The sequence below is a fragment of the Pinus tabuliformis genome, chromosome Q, assembly GCF_031772625.1.
Source record: "Pinus tabuliformis cultivar Carrire ecotype Pingquan chromosome Q, CPIR1, whole genome shotgun sequence".
NCBI lineage: Eukaryota > Viridiplantae > Streptophyta > Pinopsida > Pinales > Pinaceae > Pinus > Pinus tabuliformis.
In genome coordinates, this window is record NC_142296.1 from 1,114,587,228 (window position 1) to 1,114,601,368 (window position 14,141).

At 35.3% G+C, this 14,141-nt stretch overlaps 1 protein-coding gene across 6 annotated transcripts; it reads left to right on the forward strand.

The window, feature by feature from the left end:
- Nucleotides 1–759: 759 nt before the first annotated feature.
- On the forward strand, nt 760–13,922 carry LOC149223411 (splicing factor U2af large subunit B-like). Of its 6 annotated transcripts, none has more exons than XM_089385833.1 (18): nt 760–1,299; nt 2,858–3,045; nt 3,464–3,577; nt 3,967–4,034; nt 4,711–4,781; nt 4,936–5,007; nt 5,926–5,985; nt 6,385–6,445; nt 6,538–6,650; nt 6,807–6,922; nt 7,092–7,199; nt 11,764–11,839; nt 11,956–12,044; nt 12,154–12,220; nt 12,333–12,425; nt 13,021–13,102; nt 13,189–13,256; nt 13,394–13,922. In XM_089385833.1, the coding sequence occupies exons 1-18, from the start codon at nt 1,168–1,170 to the stop codon at nt 13,526–13,528; spliced, it is 1,713 nt and encodes a 570-aa protein (XP_089241959.1). In that variant the 5' UTR covers nt 760–1,167; the 3' UTR covers nt 13,529–13,922. The 6 variants fall into 6 exon arrangements, with proteins under 6 accessions (XP_089241959.1, XP_089241960.1, XP_089241961.1 ...); XM_089385834.1 differs by having other exon boundaries at nt 762–1,299; nt 12,157–12,220; XM_089385835.1 differs by having other exon boundaries at nt 762–1,299; nt 7,101–7,199.
- Nucleotides 13,923–14,141: the final 219 nt, after the last annotated feature.

Consider the following 14,141-nt stretch of genomic DNA (forward strand, 5'->3'; position numbering starts at 1 on the left):
GTTTAAACCCACCACGAATAATAAGTTATATAATGAATATAGTTGCTTACTCAACTTTCCCCTCTTTATAAAAAATGTTAAATAAATCACAAAACAATATAAAATATGTTATAGATAATTGGATTTATCTCAAGTGCTTTCAAGGAATAAATACTATCCTTTTCAATTAGGTTCAATCCCCACAAATATCATATTTAGCTCATATTTAATGATACAAGAACACGGTTAAATGCCATTACAATAATATATTAATATGAGTTAAATATGTTATTTGTGGGAATTGAACCTAGGTGGAGTGAATACACTACCCTTGATAGGTAATCCAATTGGTTAAATCTTCCTCACTAAATCTTTGATCTTTTGTCAAAGCATAAGTTCAATTCTCCTTGGACCCATCAAGATTAGAATCTACTCCTTGGATCCATTATAATCTATCAATTAAATTAACACGGATGAGACCCCTTCAATAAAGTGAAAAAAAATAAAAAATAAAAATAAAAATAGAAATGTGGTTATTGTTAGAGTATGTTGAACCCCAAGAATATATTTCCCTTGCTCACTGAATGTTGCATCCCTTACGTAATAGAAGGTGAGACACTTTGTTGAATAGAGAAAATAATAAAAAATATGTTATTTCAATAAAGAAAAATTAACAATAAAATACACCCTATTTAACGTTTTGAATATAATGCAAAACTATGGAATCATCCCTCTCTTTTCGCACGCACTATGGCCTTGGCACCACATGACTTCCCACGATATGACCACTATTTAATGCAATCGGCCTTTTTGTCCGACCTACTGCTTAACTATAGACTCTCCCGTGAAGGCTTAGGGTTTGTACTTCGACGCCCCTGGCTAGATAGATAGATAAATGGACATATTGATATGCTCACTACATATTTTCATGGCGGCATGCCCATGAAAACCACGATCACGCTCTTCTCAATTTAAAACCCTCATGCTCAGGTCTTTCCTGGCAAGTGGCCGGCTTCTGCATTCGACTCAGCCAAAGGTTTTGAATTTTACGGTGACAGAAACGGCATTTTTTGGTGGATTTTGGTGGAGCCGAGAAAGCACATGCAGTTTTTCGTATATTTCTCAGCGAAGGCAGATAAAATAAGCAAGGTATAGATTGGGTTAGCAGGGAAACTTTAGGATCTAAAAATGTCGGGATACGACGGGAGGTATGAAGGAAACGGTGAGGGTTACGATGAATGGGGTTCTCCTCGCGCTAAAGAAGAATACCGGGAACCTTCTCCGTACGATGCTTTTGAGGACAGAGACACGCAACGCCAGGTATGGTTATATTTGTTAAAATTGTTTTAGACAGGGCAGGGTTATATATTTATGCATCTATATTTTTTTTTCAGAGAGGTGTATCCAGGGGACGAAATTTGTCATTAAAGGGGACGAAATTGTGTCTTGGAGTTAGATCTTTAGGGTTTATTGTTCGTTAGTAGTCCTCGGAGGGATTCTGGTTATGAAATTATTTTTTTTGCTTATGCTTCAAGGTGTTTTATTTTTGTGGGTACACATTGACTGTCAAAATGGTCGAAGATCCGAAACTTAAATCTTGCCTTTTTGAACCAAGTTATGAAACCCTCACGAGCTACGAACTTAACATATGAAGCTTGCAATCTCAGTTTTGCAATACATCCACGCGAATAGGCCTCGAACTGAATCCTGCCAAGCCAAATCCTGTTAGATACATGATATTTTAGTATGGCAAAATAACCAACATGTCATTTATGATTCAGCTACCTTGAATGGTAATTTACATCCATTGGAGAGAAACATGTAACTGCCGATTTTGCAGCTGTATTTTGATAATTATTTTTTTGTGAACATTGGGTCCATCTCCTAATCGTGGAGATACTCTTGTTTCTTTTTCTATTTTGAACGAGTATCGTCCTTTCGGTGTCGATTAACTTTGAACTTCTTCCAATGAACGGAAGCGTGTGCAAAGCAAAGACAATTGATTCTAGGTTTATCGAGTGAGCATTTTAATTATTCAAAATCTCTACAATATTTACGCTTACCTAAGTAATTTGCATTGCAGTAAAGGCAGAATGTTCCAGTAAGGAATCTGATAGTCCAGTAGTTGGCAGGATAATAAAATCTGATTAAATCATGTATGTCTAAATCACTTACATTGATTGTAAATAATAGGTTCTAATGTAGAATTATGAGAGAAGTAACCTGATACTTAATAAATTTTATTTCTGCTGGGAGCCAAACATAAGCATGGCCATATTTAAATTATTGTGTACTTTGTTATTTTGTAACTTGTTTACTTTTGCTCTCCAGTGAATAATCATCATCATGATTCATCATCTTAATTTTAAAATCATAGCCTAGCCAGATGTGAGATGGATGAGACTCTTGTTTGAGATAAGGGACTCTCTCCATGCAGCCATTTGACTGCTTAGTCTATAGAGGTTCACATATGTTACTCCCCCCTCTGGATTTGAACCTGTGTCCTCCAAGGACAAAACACACATTCTTGACCATTAGGCACACTTGGGTGGTATGGAAAGAAATAAAATATATTAAGTTTTACCAACAGAAGATTCTTACTAACCTCTACCTGTATCACTTTGGATTTTATAAGTTACATCTGTTAATTTTTACAGGCCTATTACTATCACCACAGCACCTGCAATGGTGTCAAAACCTATTGTGTTTGGAATTATTTGTCTATTTCCTTTGGTGGTAATTTTTGGGTTACTAAATGGTGAATAGCTTTCTTGAGTGTTTTCAAGTCCCGAGTTAGACATTACAAAATATTTGAAGGTTGCCACATCTTGATGCATGTTTTGGTTATAATTTCTCACTATTTTGAATTGTATTGCAGCATTCCTTGCGTGATCCAGAAAGAGAACGCCCCAGGAGCAAAGAAAAGGACAGGGACAGGGAAAGAGAGAGAGAAAGGGACAGGGATCGACATCATAGAGATCACTATAGAGACAGAAGTGAGAGGGATGACAGGGGTAGAGGGCGAACTGAAGATCGTGAGCGACATAGAAGTCATGATTATGATAGGTAGTTCTTTGCCCTATTTATTTCAGGATGCACTTAGAAGATGGCACACCACCTGCCATTCCAAACAAAAAAAGTGGTGGTATGTCTGTTGTATATGACATTCCAGATGCAAGGATCAACCTTTTATATACGAGGAGTTTGACAATAAATGTGTTGTTGCAATTTACAGATATTACTTGAAATGAATTGAAAGTATGCTTTCAAAGTTTTGAATTGAAAATTTACAAACCCTTTTACAATGTTAGACCAGAGGAAAGTTAGTTATCAGAACTGTTGATTGTGCGAGGATCTTCTTTGTCCAGAATCCAGATGTTTCTTCTGAAAATATGCTGTACATCTGAAGATGGTTTTTTTGCAGTTTCAAAGTGCTACTTTAGAAACCTTAATCAACTTATTCATATTGTGATGATAAAATCAGGCACAGAGATCATGATCGCGACAGAGAGAGAAGGCACAGGCACAGATCACGCTCTCCTTCAAGGGGTAAATCAAGGCATCGCTCCAAGTCTCGTTCACGCTCACCCTCTAGAAGGTGATCTTCATCTTGTTAATTGGACCTTTCCCTTGGTTTGTTGGGGCCTGGGATTGTTCTGTCAAACATTGCTCAGTTCTATTGCTCACACTTTTTCGTATAATTTGGCTGAAAGTGTGATTTTTTGCATCTTCATATGCATATATTTGTGTTATGGTTTGTGTAGCTACTAGCTCTTATATTTAACACATGGAAGGAGTGGTAGGTCTGGATATGCTTTTCTCATGTGTATAATAATAATAACAATGTCAATATATAATTTCATGTTTTTCAGTATACCTTGAGTACTTATGTGCAATGTCTATTATATTTGATTTACAAGACTCTTTGCTGTTATATCTCATAATATGTATGTGCAATTGAATGATTCCTTTATGTTTCTTTTGCAGCAAACGGACAAGTGGTTTTGACATGGCACCACCTGGTGCTGCCATGATACCTGGAGCGGCAGTCCCAGGTATGCATAAATGCTTCTCTTTAGAACTACACATTAGTTTAGATTAGAATGGTAACGATAATATTTATAGTTTTTCTGAGAAGCTGTTGAATAAGGGTTTACATGTGGACCATCGTGTCTAATTTATTGTTGAGTATTGGTAAAACTGTAACAAGAACTCAGTAAAATAACTTGATTTTGTACATTATTTATGGGCAATTCAGTTTAATTGGTAGTTTCATACAGAAACTGAAAACAATTGTTTGCTTGTTTGCTTGTTGTGTTCTGGTTGGTTGTTTGTGGTTGTTTTTATTTTTTTGTGATAAGGCAATATGGGGGTACATGTCCCTCTGTGCTACCAATGGGCGTGGCCACTGTAGCTTTTATGTACAACGAGGAATCAATGCACCGGTTTTGATGGATCCTTGTTCGTCTTCAACCGGCAACTATTGCCTTTTTGGTAGTTTTACATAAATTTCCTTCAGTATTTGTAATAACAGATTTGTTTCTTTTTAGTTAATTCATTTAATAGGGAGGGATATGAAATAAATATACGTGTAAAATTATGTTGTGGCTCAACAAGCTGGTTCAAAACTATAGTATTCCCTAGTTGCAATTTTTCAACAACTCATTTAATTATGCCAGACTGATCATGCGGAATTGTTTTATTTTATTTTATTTTATTAAAATCATACAGGTCAAACCACTGGAATGTCGCAGACAATGCCCGGAATGTTTCCTAATATGTTCCCCTTTGGGAATGCACAGGTGATTGTGAAAGATTACATCTTTCATTATTAACATGTACTTTTCCTATTAAAAACTTTATCGTATAAAGTTGCTAATAGAATCTGGAGGTGTTTGTTTCAAATTTATTTTACTGTTTAGCTCCAGAGTCTGACTAACAGATACATTGGGACAGTTTGGAGGTCTTCCCGTGATGCCAGTGCAAGCAATGACACAACAGGTACCTTTCGCTTGCCTACCTACCCCTGTAAGTTGGTGAACGGCAATATAACCCTTATGAATAAGTATTTCTCATATAATAGTCTGATGCATAATAGCATTGTTTGGCCTTGCTTGTTATATTAATAATTGATACTTGTAAGATTATGTTTGTTATTTTCTTGGATATCTTGTGTGGTGTATTGTTTTCTTGTGATGATTTGCAGCATCAATATTCAATCTGAAATCAATTTTTAGAAACGATGATTTATTAATTAGCCTCCATTCTTACTACCATCAGTCTGTTTAATAATCCAAATCTGGTCCATATGTGTTTTTAGAAATAGAATATGTCTAGAATCAAGTGAGTATAAGATGGAAATAAGCCTGAAAACTTGGCATTGCTGCAGAAATACATAGATAAAGTTACCTAAATAATGAAAAACGTCAACTGTAAAGTGAAGGTCCGCTGTATAAAAATAGGCTTGTAAGTATATGCGGACCTCAAGGATTAGAGGGAAAGACCTTGATATTTTTTATATTTTTGCAGACAACTATTGATAAAACTTTTTCATATTTTTGCAAACAACTATTGATAAATGCTTGATTTAAAATTTAAATATATAATATATTTCCATTTGTGAAACTGAGTAGGTATGAAGGAAAATAAGTTTTAAACATGCATACTTTCCTTCATAATAAGACAACTCATTAGTAAGCCTTTTCAATGTAATATTTTATAGGGCCCAGTTTATATATTTGTGGAGATTGCAGAGCTGTTTTTTGACTGGAAACATGGCAAATATCTTTAATATATTCTACTGCTCTGTAAGAGACAGCATTCTACTGCTCTGTAGGAGGCAGCATATGACGGATTTGGTTTCATTGAGGTTGGACTCCTTTGATTTTGCATGGTACCTGGATGAGTTCTTAGGAATAACCTGTTATTTTCTTGTTCTTGATACAGGCAACTCGTCATGCCCGGCGGGTATATGTTGGTGGTCTTCCACCAATGGCTAATGAGCAGGTAATTCTGTGCTTTTTTTGGAACAATTATTGATCTGTTTTCTAATAAGATAATTAACAGCCATAGAGATTTTAAAGTTAGACTTTCAACATACTCCTTTCACAACAATTGAGAAAAATCTCACAAAGTCATGATGCTTTGATAATATGTAAATTCTGAATGTGTGTTCTTAATTGCACTGATGATCCATCTATTAAATCTCCATGCAAACCAAGAGATTGATGGAAGTTTCATGTTCAGAAAAGGGCATTGTTTGGCAGAGTAATATAAAGTTTGGCAGAGTAAATATGCTTAGGACTTTAGAAGTGATGTTGAAGTGGTGTAGAAGGCAGCCACTATCATGCATCTTTTTTCTATGGTGAACTGATTATTTCTTTTGCTTATATGATTGATTTCCAGACAATTGCTACATATTTTAGTCGGGTTATGGCTGCTATAGGAGGAAATACTGCTGGGCCAGGTATGGGTTAATAGGAAGTATTTCAGTTTTGTATTTTTATATCATTATCCTAAACCCTAGGCCATGGAACTGAAACTTCTATTTGCGAGCAGGTGATGCTGTTGTTAATGTCTACATCAATCATGAAAAGAAGTTTGCTTTTGTGGAGATGCGCACAGTTGAAGAGGCCAGCAATGCAATGGCTCTTGATGGTATAATGTTTGAGGTATATTATTCTATACTGAGGCTCTAATTGCCATTGTATTCAAGTTTAAAAAATAGTCCTACTTATTTGTACAACAGTAGACAGTTCCTTTCCACCATTTTAATGAACTGAGCCTCATTTTGTTAATTTTCTCATTGTTACCATCGACTTTCATAGGGCGTTTCTGTGAGAGTGAGGAGACCAAGTGATTACAATCCCTCATTGGCAGCAGCACTTGGCCCAAGCCAACCCAGTCCCCACCTAAATTTAGCTGCTGTTGGTCTCACACCAGGGTAAGTTATCTAATGTAACATTTGTATATCAATGACTGAGAAGTGAAATGCTTTATTTTGCTTGTGTGCCTATTTTGTTTCTAGTCGTATATCAAAATTATACTTGCTTATGTTACATAAAAATATTTTACTCTGATAAATCCTAATATAACATGGCTAACTTATATAGCTATGGCAGTGCTGTTGGAGGAGCTGAGGGACCTGATAGAATATTTGTTGGTGGCTTACCGTATTACTTCACAGAAGCACAGATAAGAGAACTGCTTGAATCCTTTGGGTATGTGTGCTTTTAGATATTTGGTTTGTAGTATTATATTTGTTGTCATAAATTTAAATAAGTTGTATGCAGATTTCTCTGGAAAGATATTGATACTTACCATGCATAGGTCTTTTGGAATTAAAATTATTTATAGGGTCCTCAAGTGCAAGATCAAAATGATCAGCCTGATTTCCAAAATAAACAAGTTCAGTGGAAAGATTATAATGATTACTATTCATAAGTGTTTTGGAATGAATAATTGTGTATAGTGTCCTCAATTTCAGGATCAAAATGTTCCACATGCTTTGCGAAGTAAACCTGAAGTACATGTGGATTATTAGATTCACCTATATGTTGAGGATATATTTGCTGATTGGGTATAGGAGGAAACAGACTACAGAGGAACACTTGCTGTTTTTCTTGAAATTGCACAAAAATATAAGTGCTATATTGTTTTAATTGAAAATTTTCTATGTTGGACATGCAGTATACAGAATCATCTGTACAGCATAATGTATACAAAATTATCCACCAAATAAGCTTTTACAAATATCTTTAGTGTGTGAGAATCTGCCCACCCCATGTTGTTTAACATATGTTTTTTCAATATACCTCATCTACTAATCTAGTTTACCAGAATATGAATATCCATCATAATTTTGAAGAGCTTGGATCCATTTCTGATGGGGTAACAGGTACATAAATATAAAAATAGTTTTATAATCAATAAAATAAGGTCAATAAGCGAAACCATTTAGGAATTACAGCAGTAGAAATAGAATTATAGGTTAACAAAATAAAAAAGAGAGTTTGCATATTAATATTAGCCATCTATGTACCATAATTGATAATTTTGAAGGCCATTTCAACATTACCATGTAGCAGGTCATAAGAGTGCTCTCGTGAGCCATATCCACATGTACATGTCAGCAGTGAATAAAGTGGCTTTCTTGAAGGCTATGATGAGACTAAAATTCTAAATAACAGTGTCAGTGAAGTGAGCAACAGCATTGCAGACAAGGATAGGTAAGACATTTACAGCAGACCTTGATTCAGACCTTGGGAGCTGGTCTTGGCTTAAGGGTATATCAGAGCTTGACTAGGAATTAATTGGGTTTATAGTATTAGTGCTTTAGGAGTCTAGAGGTTTAGAATCTTTTCATTAAAAAATTTTGGGGATCGGTGGGTTAAAAGGTCACTAGAAGTTTCAGGATCTGTTTCAAACTCAGGATACATTTCATTTTCCACAGGATCCGTATCATGGCCTCTGATCTGTTTCCATCTGCAGCGGTACACTTGCATGATAGATCCTGGGCAAGACCTTAACAGATCCAGATCTGGATTGAATTTGTGGAACTGCACACAGAGGTGGCAGATCCTATAACAGAGATACCAATTAACTGGTCAATGCACTTCAAAAATGTTGAACCCTACAAAATAAAGAATAGATGTAGTTAGTATAAACTGAAAATGAAAGTACCCTCGAAGGCAGCAATCTTACTTTGAGTATCAATACGTACATCAAATTTCTATTTGACATCTAAGCTTTTGTTATTTGAGACTTGGGGCTCAAATGCTTCCCACATGACTTCTAAATAATCACCTTCTAGTATGGTTCCCAGGGGATCAAGGTCCCAGTTATTCAGAGAATTCTTAATATTGCCTTCAAACATCCAATGGTGATTCTTGTCAAATGATTTGCTGGGCCAGAGTGGGTGTTTATAGGGAATAAATGCTATTGTTGGTCAGAGAGTGATGAGTGCATGCCTAAAAAAAATATGTGTTGTTTTCTATATATACCCCTGAAACTATATGCTTGTACTTGTGGCCTGTGAGGCCATAGCCAATTTTGTAATTTTTTTATTATTAAAATTTGTTCTAATCTTATTTGTTCTGTATTGGCAATAATAAATATATATAATACGCTATATTATCTGATCCTTGTTTTATCTTAAAGAAATACATTTGATACTCTATTATGAAATGTATGTATGCTATGTGACTGGATCCTTGCAAATGTTATCAGAACCAGACTGGTTAAACAACTGGTGGACCTGTAAAAGTGGAAATTGGTTGAAACTTTACAGCATCTAGAAAAAAATGGGAAAATAACTTAGGATGACCAAAATAATTATACACAAATATGGATGGTATCCTTGTCAATCCAAATCATTATAGACAAATATGTAAAGTTCTCATGTAAATAGCAAGTAGGTGCATATATAACTAAAATAGCATCGAGTGCAATCCATATATGCAACAAAATACATAAACAAAGAAGCTGCAAATGACCTCTAGAGTCCAAAAAATGTCATCTTACAACATATAAACACATAATATCAATCATTGCCTATATTGGATCCATACCCTTATACATAATATAATCCAGTGGAAATGTTGCAGTCCTGCCAATTCTGAAAACTGTCAAGTCTCCTGAATTTGGAATGGGATCTAAAATTTTACTTTCTCCATGTTTAGTCCAGTAAGGTAGGAACTGCTCTAAAACATCCTGAAAGAATTAATTGTAATGTTAAAAGTTTAATTAAAAGGACAGAACAAAAAGGAGAGTGTCGACTTTGTTTTGGCTAATCATTTTATAAAACTTGCATACAAGTCTTATGCATGAAGAATTTCTTTTGCACGTGATGTAAGATCATTTGCATGTGTTGCCCATTTGAACCAATGCCTAAGCAATGAAGTGCTTTCGTTTAAACACTTGGACCACATCCTGCTATTATACTATAGTATATTATGAGTAAATCTATAAAGTAATATTATATTTAATATTGATATAGAATTACAAACATCCATATATTCTAAATTTTTTGTTTTAATATGTAACTTTACACCTTGTATATATTAGAAACATGCCAGCAATATGATGTCAATTGTTTGACACAGCCAGGCTTTTACGTTTTGTCATTTTTGAGACCTGCAATTCTTTCACAATTCTCTAGCATATTGTAAATCACCAGGTTAATTTTCCAAGTCTTGAATAATAGTATATATATATTTTAGGACAAATTGCAAACATCTTGCTATTATTTTACAATGTTTTATCTGTCATTGTCGTTATTGTTTTTTTGGGTTGCTGCATAAAATTGGATATTTATATTATAATTGAGTGGGTCTAATGGCTAAGAATATGTGCATTCTTGTAAAATATCACAAGTTCAAATCCAGAAGGGGGTAGAGCATGTACACCTCTGTAGACTTTAGCATTCAAATTGCTGCTTGGAGGCAGGCCCCTAGTCCCACAAATGTGGGGGTTTCATACACCAATTTGGTGTCTGGCTTGGGCATGACCTCAAAATTAGATTATTATTATTATAATTTATATAGCCTACCTTTTGAAATTGAGTCCGCTTGAAATTTTTTTGAAAGGAAAATCTTGCTGGGAAAACCAAGGAGTGCCTTTCCACATTTGTGGATGGCATCTGTGGTAAACTTGTCAGCGTAAACTAGTGCACCTCACCAGGCGGTATTTGAACTGCGTACTTGCAGGCTTTTAAATCAATTATTCCCTGCATTTATTTAATATTATAAATCATCTTCTGTGACTGTATTTCATCAATAATATTTTAAATGTCCTATCTATCTATTACAAAAAAATCACGATGATTGTTGCAGCTTTCTAAGGGATATACTATTCTGTGAATTCACAATTTGTTATAAGTTATAACAGTGAAATCACAACATGATGCCTAGAAAGACATAAATGCAATAAACACTTGGAGGTGAAAACTAGACTGAATACATCTTAATAGAAATGAAAGTCATCTACTGCATTTCTTGAGTGCTGAGGCTACTTATCAAGTATATTGTTGTCTCCTCATCGCTCTTAACTTTATCAGACATCTCTCGTTTGTGTGAATTTGTCCATGGTTCCCTGTCTCGTAGGTATCATCCATTAAAATTCCTTGTTTTTCATTTCCTTGTCAATGTGAAACCAGTCAGTATCATTGGAATTGACACTTGTCACCATGGTGCTTGCACATATTTCATTTTAATCTGTCCACTGTTGTCAAGATCTGTATATAATGAGCACCTCACATGTCAGATCTTGAAGTTTTTCATCTCAAACTGTTCCTGCTACATTTTTTTGAGTATGTGTCTGTTATCTTTTATCCTTGTGCAATCCCCTGAAATTTGGGTGTCTGGTTTTTACTGATAATTGTCTTCCTTACCCTGCCCAAAAGCCTGACAAGATTCAGAAGATAAGCTTCTTCCAGCTTTATGTTTTGCCAGCAAATAATTTCAGATACATAGAAAAGGGTAAATACTGGTTCAGAAAAATTTCCTACTTCTTCAGCAGTCTGATTCTCTGCATTCTTATTTACAATAAATGGAGATAAACAAAGAGCTGTGAATGGTAACCAAGGATGCCATCTGGTACCTTGCTAACTCACTTTTGCTTCTGGACTTGTATGGCTTGTCTCCATAATAATTTTAATTTTCTGTTTATTTTATCATGCCTCTTCGTGGTTTTGATCTCGTTAAAGATAGAGATATGGGTGATTCAAAGGGCTATGGCTTATGTCTTGTCTCCATAATAATTTTAATTTTCTGTTTATTTTATCAGGCCTCTTCGTGGTTTTGATCTCGTTAAAGATAGAGATACGGGTAATTCAAAGGGCTATGGCTTTTGTGTTTACCAGGTATGTTCTGTAAGTTAGTTGATATTTTTGTTAGTCCTATTTTAATAATTCTGAGGTGTCATTTTAACCTCTTGTCATGTTGAAGATGCAAGCTAATTACATTGTCAATATTGTAGGATCCAGCTGTGACAGACATTGCATGTGCTGCTCTTAATGGGCTTAAAATGGGTGATAAGACTTTGACTGTGCGCCGTGCTACTGCCAGGTATAGATATAAACGATGGCATAACAAATCCTTTTTGAATCTACATCTCTTATTGTTCAAGCTTAATTATTGCAGTCTAACTGAGACTATCTCTCTTTTCATTTGATAGCAGTGGTCAGCCAAAACCAGACCAGGAGAATGTCTTAGCACAGGCTCAACAGCATATAGCTTTACAGGTGATGCTTTTGCAGTTGTCACAGATTTTTTTTTGCACATAAAAGTAGTCAATTTTTCTTTTAAACTTTGTTCACGCTTCTTGTCTGTTATATATGCTTTTCTATGCTGCAGAAGCTTGCACTGCAAGTTGGAAGTGGTGTACCTGGTTTGTTTCCAGCTCTTGGCCCCCCAGAAACACCTACAAAAGTTGTTTCCTTGACACAGGTATGTAACCTAAGTCTCCTTTGGTAATAGCATGGCTAACTGTAAATTATGTCCCTGGGCCTGGAAAAAGGTAATTTTATTGGTGCTGGTATCATTCAGGCGAAAATAGCTTTGGACATAATTCCCCTCTTTAGTGTATTGTTACATAGTTTGTAGCCCAGTGGGTTATTTTGAGTGGTTGAGAGCTGTGATTCACCAGTAGGTCTCGGGGTCAAGTCGTTGGGCCTGTATGGACTTTGTGGGTTTCACTTGATGTACCCTATGAGTTTGGTTGCCAAAACTGCAACTATCAATTTACCTTGGTATCATCCTCAGAATGAGGGGAAAAATCGTTACATAGTTTATGCCAATAATGCACACGTTATGGAGACTTGTATAAAAGTAAGAAGAGGCATGCTCATTGGTGCTGGTATCATAGGGCAAAAATAGCTTTCTACATAATTCCATCTCTTTGTTGTATCATTTCATAGTTTTGTGCTAATATGCATGTCATGGAGACTTTTATCTAAGTAATTTTGCATTGATGCTTTGTACCCCAAACAATAGCTGCCAATATTATCATCGAAAGATTTAGATATTCTTTTTTTTTTTCCAGGTTGTGTCAGCAGATGAGCTGAGGGACGATGAAGAGTATGAGGAGATACTAGAAGACATGAGAGAAGAATGTGGAAAATATGGTATAAATTAATTTAATGTCATAACTGAAAGTATACCAGCTTGATTTGATAAAGAAAACACTGAGTCCCATTTTTAACTGTTCCAGGATCAATAGTAAATCTTGTTATCCCCCGTCCTGATCCAAGTGGAGAATCGCGTCCTGGGGTTGGAAAGGTTAGTATGTCCATTTTGTTGTTTGTAGCATTTGTTCGTTCTCAAATGTAACTGATCCACAGAATGATTACAATATATCACTAGACAACATAGCTCTGCTTTATGCATTTTAGTTTGATTTCTACCTTCTTTGGCAGGTGTTTGTGGAATTTTCGGATACTGAAAGTTCTGGCAAGGCAAAAGCTGCGCTGAATGGAAGGAAGTTCGGTGGGAATACTGTTGTTGCAATATATTACCCGGAAGATAAATTCTCTATGGGTGAATACGATTGAAGAGAATGCAACACTTTCTATGTTTGTTGCATATTAATTGATTTAACAGCATATGTTCGGCCTGTTACACCCCCCTTTCTGTATATTATGGATTTGCTTAATGATGGGGTGATTATTAAGAGCAGTTTTGTATATTAGAGCTTTCATGATTGACAGAAAATTCTATGCTACACTTATTGCATGCAATATTTTATGATATTCCTTGTTTTATACTGTATTAGACAAATTGGCATTTGGATAAATACCAATGGCTTGGATGGTGTACGTAATCTTTGCCTCAATATATTACCCGGAAGATAAATTCTCTATGGGTGAATACGATTGAAGAGAATGCAACACTTTCTATGTTTGTTGCATATTAATTGATTTAACAGCATATGTTCGGCCTGTTACACCCCCCTTTCTGTATATTATGGATTTGCTTAATGATGGGGTGATTATTAAGAACAGTTTTGTATATTAGAGCTTTCATGATTGACAGAAAATTCTATGCTACACTTATTGCATGCAATATTTTATGATATTCCTTGTTTTATCCTGTATTAGACAAATTGGCATTTGGATAAATACCAATGGCTTGGATGGTGTACGTAATCTTTGCCTCTCTACTGTA

What these genes read in the sequence shown, in the direction of transcription:
- LOC149223411 (XM_089385833.1), top strand. Translation starts at nt 1,168, where the DNA reads ATGTCGGGATACGACGGGAGGTATGAAGGAAACGGTGAGGGTTACGAT. An exon ending in TCACGCTCACCCTCTAGAAG is followed by an intron (nt 3,578 to 3,966) that starts GTGATCTTCATC and finishes TTTCTTTTGCAG; the next exon opens with CAAACGGACAAGTGGTTTTG. An exon ending in TTGATGGTATAATGTTTGAG is followed by an intron (nt 6,651 to 6,806) that starts GTATATTATTCT and finishes CGACTTTCATAG; the next exon opens with GGCGTTTCTGTGAGAGTGAG.